The sequence below is a fragment of the Alosa sapidissima genome, chromosome 21, assembly GCF_018492685.1.
Source record: "Alosa sapidissima isolate fAloSap1 chromosome 21, fAloSap1.pri, whole genome shotgun sequence".
NCBI lineage: Eukaryota > Metazoa > Chordata > Actinopteri > Clupeiformes > Clupeidae > Alosa > Alosa sapidissima.
Window position 1 is genome coordinate 15495257 of NC_055977.1, and position 6543 is coordinate 15501799.

The 6543-nt window shown below is 46.5% G+C and overlaps 1 protein-coding gene across 3 annotated transcripts in view; it reads right to left on the minus strand.

Annotated features, from left to right (window-relative positions):
* elp2 (elongator acetyltransferase complex subunit 2) overlaps window positions 1-6543 on the minus strand; it is a 52496-nt gene that overhangs the window by 25671 nt on the left and 20282 nt on the right. For all 3 annotated transcript variants that reach the window (XR_006026130.1, XM_042076662.1, XM_042076660.1), the window contains 3 exons: window positions 3670-3791; window positions 3346-3485; window positions 2319-2435 (listed from right to left, as the gene is read on the minus strand). Coding sequence is in view for 2 of the 3 variants with exons in the window: in XM_042076662.1 (XP_041932596.1) it covers window positions 2319-2435; window positions 3346-3485; window positions 3670-3791 (379 nt within the window). In the remaining variant the exon portion in view is untranslated. The remainder of the gene's footprint in view (window positions 1-2318; window positions 2436-3345; window positions 3486-3669; window positions 3792-6543) is intronic.

Below are 6543 nucleotides of genomic sequence, written 5' to 3' on the forward strand. Positions count from 1 at the left end.
CCCCTGATCTACATGCATACATACATAATATACACCCATTCAGTCCTTATGCATCTCTTTCTCCCATGGATAATCAACATTCTCTTAAAAGACTGCTCTTAGAAGATGCCTCAACTCCAAAGTCATATCTCATGAGACACCTCTCCATCACAGCAGCGAGGCAATGGAGCAGATGCCATCTGTTTGGAACGGACCCCATCATTCACACTCTCTCTCCCACCCCACCCCCACCACACACACACACACACACACCACACACACACACACACACAGTCCTCCAGTGTCTCCTGCATGTATACACATGCCGTGAGAGCGCCTCAGATGTACTGCAGAAGTACACTTTTTCCAGCACTTCCCCGATGGCTCAGTAGCGATCTCTTTCCTCAGTCTGTCTGCCACTCTTACAGAAAGTCTTGTCTGTAATGCACACCAACTCCGAACAGTTTCCCCTCAGCATGTCAGTCTGTCTCCTCCCTTCCTAAACATACCCTCTCTTTCCGGCAATTTCCTTGCCTATTCCCGCACACGCACACACACACACACACACACACAGGTTCACAAAGAGAGAGACACACACACAGGTGTGCACACACACAGACTCTCAAATTAAAACCGCAGACATGTGTAATGCTAGACAAGACACATACACACATTTGCATGCTCATTCTCCTTGGATCTTGGAACAGTTTGCCGTTAAGACACTGCCAAGGTCATTCGTAGTGAGGAGTGAGTGTGTGTGTGTGTGTGTGTGTGTGTGTGTGTGTAAGCTGAGGCCTTGTGACAGGCCGATCGATGGCTGGCTGTGATTTGGGCTTATTAACGTCAGCAGTGACAAACAATGCGGTGAGGTGTGAGTGGCATTATAGACCGTACATCGGGGTTCTGTGTGTGGGGGTGCCATGGTGGTAGTATAGAAAAAAGAAAAGAATGCGTACACACACACACACACACACACACACACACACACACACACACACACACACACACACACACAGACACAGACACAGACACAGACACAGACACAGACTCTCCAACTAGCTCACTCCATCCTGGTGGGGATCAATGAGGAGGACCGAGCCTGCCAAATGATCTTAATGAATTTCGATGGATTTTTGATTTTCTGTTGTTTTATTGCTTCGCTACAGCCTCGCTACCTCTGCTGCATGCCTGAGCTGGCTTGGCTAACCACCAAGCTCCCCAAAGGGCTTGGCTGAGGGGGGGGGGGGGGGGTTGGAGGAGGGGGTTGTGGGTGTTTTTAACCCCCCCAAGCTCCACTGTTGTGATTAACAGATGCTGCTCTGCTGTTCACCTGAGGAAAAAGCATTTCTAGAAGTGTATGTGCCAGAAAACACACACACACACACACACACACACACACACACACACACACACACACACACACACACACTTGGCCCCCGCACATGTTGGCTGTTCTCACATCTCACAATGTAGAAATTTCCTTCAGCACAGCTATCCTCAATTGACATGGTTCACGCTTCGCAAGGACATACTTTTTTCACATCACTGTGAATAATACTCCAATTCTTGTTCGGTGAAAGAATAACAATCAGTGTGACTTAATGGCATGCAGTAAATGAGTAAATCACTCAAATTCTCAACACTCTCTTTAGTGAGTCATCAATGCCAGGGCTGCAGAGATATAATAGCCCCGATGTGCCAAACCATTAAAAACGCAAAAAAATAAAAATAAACGTGAAAAACGTTTAAACGATAAATAAAAAAACGTGACAACATTCACAGCCGACTGTGCACGACTCAGACATGAAGTATGGCTCTGTCCACGATTCACAAACAAGCACACACACACACACACACACACACATACACACTGTTCTGAATTATCATCAAGAGTTCACAGCTTGGTTGTTACTACTATAAATCCAGCTTTGTTTTCCCTGAAATCATGCAGCAACCCTGAACATGTGTTAAATGTATGCAAACGAATGAATCCAAACACAATTAGTTTCCTAAAAGAATCACAGCTTCATACCCTGCTGTGACTTCATTGATCTGAAATAAGTGAGCAATTTAGGCTTAATGCCAGATCAGCATCTACGGCCATTCTAATGGCAAAAGCAAGTTCAAGAACAAAAAGAAATAAACAGACATTCATACTGCATAGAGATGGAAAGAACAATGCTAGACACACAGTAAACAGACATTCATACTGCATAGAGATGGAAGGATATGAGGCTAGACACACAGAAAACAGACATTCGTACTGTATAGAGATGGAAGAATACGAGGCTAGACACACAGTAAACAGACATTCATACTGCATAAAGATGGAAGGATACGAGGCGTTCGTCTTGCCGCACTTGCTCCAGTCCCCTCCTGTGGACAACTCCTCTGCTCCTGGACTCCACTTAAAGAGCAGGATCTGACCAATCTCTAGGCCCACCGCCAGCAGGTAGCTACATGGAAGGACGGATCAGATAGAGATAGAGATAGAGATATATATATATATATATATATATATATATATATATATATATATATATATATATATATATATATATATATATATATATATATATATATATATATATATATATATATATAGAGAGAGAGAGAGAGAGAGAGAGAGAGAGAGAGAGAGAGAGAGAGAGAGAGAGAGAGAGAGCGAGAGCGAGAGCGAGAGCGAGAGCGAGAGAGAGAGAGAGAGAGAGAGAGACTTGAGGCTATGAGGGACACAGTTTCCCTGGTCTTGATTATAGATTCCCTTTAAATCACCTGTGACGTCAGTTGCCCTGGCCCGCTAGATAGATAGATAGAAACTTTATTGATCCCCAGGGGAAATTCGCTATGCTGAATTCATGAGCTTTAAGGGTCTTTAAGTTTATCCAAAACAACAAGCGTTTGACATACCTAGCAGAATAACAGTAACCTAACAGCACTCACACTGTTTAATGCATAGATTTAGGCAGGAATAATAAGACCTGCATGATAAAGACATGAGAGCCTTTGAAGGTGGACAGTAGCCATGTGACGCGGCCTGTGTGTGGGGAAGGTTCAAAAGGAGGTCAGAAGAGATGTGTGTGTGTGTGTGTGTGTGTGTGTGTGCGGGGGGGGGGGTAGAGTAAGTAAAGTAAGTGATATCAAAACAGCACAGACTCCCATCAGCGGGTTTGGGATTCAGGAATGTCGGCCGGCAATGCTGCCACTGCTCTACTACCCACTATGCACGTGCTGAGGGTGAGAGAAGAGGGTGGTGAGGGGTAGTTTTGCACCTGTAATCAGGGCAGGGGAAAGGGCAGAAGGCCACAGCGGTGGTAGGGGGTGGAGAGAGGGGCAAGAGGGGTGGGTGAGGGGGTAGTTTCCTACCTGTTGTCAGAGCAGGGGAAGGGGCAGAAGGCCACAGCGGTGGCCGAGTCGCCCACGTCAAGCACAGAGGAACAGGGCATGATGGGCTCAGTGCCCTGAGCTACAGGGTCACCTGAAGCAGCGTGACCCCACACTATCACCTGTCCACACACACACACACACACACACACATTTAGAAACACACTAAAATACACATCTCAATACTTCCCACATTGAAAAATGACCTATCCACAACAAACCAGCCAAACACAGATTGATTACACAGACAGCAACACATGCCTTCACATAAGCTTGTGTGTTTGTCAAGCCAGTGATGTGCCGTACCTTCTTGTCCCGACTTGATGTGACAAAGTACTTGTTGTCAAAGCTCCAGTCACACGACCAGATGATGCGTGTGTGTACTGCCGTATTCTTACTTGTGTGAGCATACAGAGAAAAATGTGGCTCTGTCAAAAAACAAACAAATCAACAAAGCATATCAACAAATAAACACTGATGAGATAACAACGGAGAGGTGATTTATCATAACCAGCGTGTTAACTTTGTGACATATTGAGCAACTTCTCGATCAACCCATACTGCAAAAGGTGCATACGCTTTAGCCGAGGTATGCTGCCAGGGCAATTTAAAGTTACTGATGCTACAGTATGCAGCTCCTACACGTCCCTACATCAGTCATTTCATACTCCCATGGACAAAACAGGACATAATACGCAACATGCCTCTCATGCCTTTGTATCACCATGTTAAGGTTTATTTAATTTCTTTAAAACATTTCCCATTTCACAGATTAAAAGGAAAGTACTGCAGGAATAATTGGTCATGGCCCCAGCTGTGGCGATCCAGGTTCGAATACCGCCCCGTGGTCCTTACCGGATCCCACCCCGAATCTCTCTCCCACTCGCTTCCTGTCATTCTCCACTATCCTATCGATTTAAAGACATAAAAAGCCCCAAAAAATATACTTTACAAAGAATAATTGGTCATAAACTCGGCCTGCGTTGGTGAACATGCCGCTTCATGTAAACACGCACAAACTTCAGTTTGGGTAACACAGTGTCGACTAAATGGCATCTAAATCACCGGCTAACAGCACTGTTCAACACCAATTTAAGATATCAGTTTTTGTTAACCCTGACCTGGATAACCCTGTGTCAATCTGAGTGGGCTAAACCAAAGTCCTTTTAGGCAAGTCCCTCCACTCGGCGGCCATATAGCAACGCTTTTTGGGCACTCGTAGGGCATCCATTTCGGCAGGAATGCGCGTGCGCAAGGCTTCAAGACACCAATCTTGCTCCAGCGGCGAGATCAGTATAAGTATATATACACTTTTTTGATCCCGTGAGGGAAATTTGGTCTCTGCATTTATCCCAATCGGTGATTTAGTGAAACACAAACAGCACACAGTGAACACACAGTGAGGTGAAGCACACACTAATCCCGGCGCAGTGAGCTGCCTGCTACAACGGCGGCGCTCGGGGAGCAGTGAGGGGTTAGGTGCCTTGCTCAAGGGCACTTCAGCTGTGCCTACTGGTCAGGGTTCGAACCGGCAACCCTCCGGTTACAAGTCCAGAGTGCTAACCAGTGGGCCACGGCACATCACAACACATGATTGGCACGATGTCTTCACAACACACCATATGATTGGCGTAATGTATTCACATCACACCACATGATTGGCTCAATGTATTCACATGTCGACGTTTTGCCGAGGAAGGGGTGGGATATGTGTAGACAACAGCCATATTGGCGTGACAAACTAGGCCCATGCATTTCTATGGAGTATTTTTTGAGTGCTGTGTCTCCACATTACAAAGTCTCTGGCTAAACTCCCTTCGTAGCATAGGCAACAGCTTCAGGACGCCTGCCTTAATCTTTTTACCATCACCTAAAACAACACAATGGAATCATGGAAATCACACCCACACACAGAGCTCCTCTGTTTCAATTGCAGAAATCACCTCATGGCCCAGCACCATGATGTTAGTCAAAAATGTATTCAAGGAATATTCCCACTGGTGGGGCTGTTTGATGAGAGTGGAAGTTAGCCGATACACACACCCACGGACACTGACACACACACACACTTAGATGTGGTCCACTTGGGATGAGGGCTGTGTTTCTAACTTGCACTGGCCACTAATGAGCGGCCCAAACTTCTCTCCTTCATCTCACTTTCGCAACTCCGCTCCACCGGGCATTCATCTTCCTCCTCTTCCGTCTCCACGCCTCACCCCCTGGTTTCCTCCCCAGTGCCATCACACACACACACACACACACACACACACACACACACACACACAACGTCCACCACTGCCCTGTCTCCACAGGCCTGATTCTTCGCCATTGTTAATATTTAAACTCATTCACAAGCACCCATACATTCACTGCTCCTGAAGCAAAGTTGCTGATCGTCCAGAAAAGTTTATAATTACTCGGCCTGAGCCACTTCGGTTGTCTGATTTACTGAGTCAGGATTCCATCATGAGAATACCCGAGATGTTTTGAGCACACACATCGAATAAACAGCTAGAGAGCCTTGAGGAGACATTTGCTGAATCTGATAAAAGTCCATTGGATTAGAATGACAGACTTTACCTTTAACTCTGTGCACATCTCTCTCCTTATACTTCCTCTATGTTTACTCTCTCTCTCTCTCTCTCTCTCTCTCTCTCTCTCTCTCAGGCAGTGGTGTGGTTAAATGGCGCTGGGTTGCAGTTGCAGTGGTTAGTGGCTCTAATGTCATATCTCTAGCCGGCCGTGTCAGGAGACACCGTCACACTCGGACAGCACCAGAGAGACAGAGGAGAGGGTCAGTCTCACTCCACCAGAGAGAAAGAGAGACAGAGGAGAGGGTCAGTCTCACTCCACCAGAGAGAGAGAGAGACAGAGGAGAGGGTCAGTCTCACTCCACCAGAGAGAAAGAGAGACAGAGGAGAGGGTCAGTCTCACTCCACCAGAGAGAGAGAGAGACAGAGGAGAGGGTCAGTCTCACTCCACCAGAGAGAAAGAGAGACAGAGGAGAGGGTCAGTCTCACTCCACCAGAGAGAGAGAGAGACAGAGGAGAGGGTCAGTCTCACTCCACCAGAGAGAGAGAGAGTGGGAGAAAAAGAGGGGGAACAAAAATAGTGTGAGAGAGACAGACAGATAGAGAAAGAGAGAGAGATAGATGGAGAGACAGTGAGAGAGAGAGATAG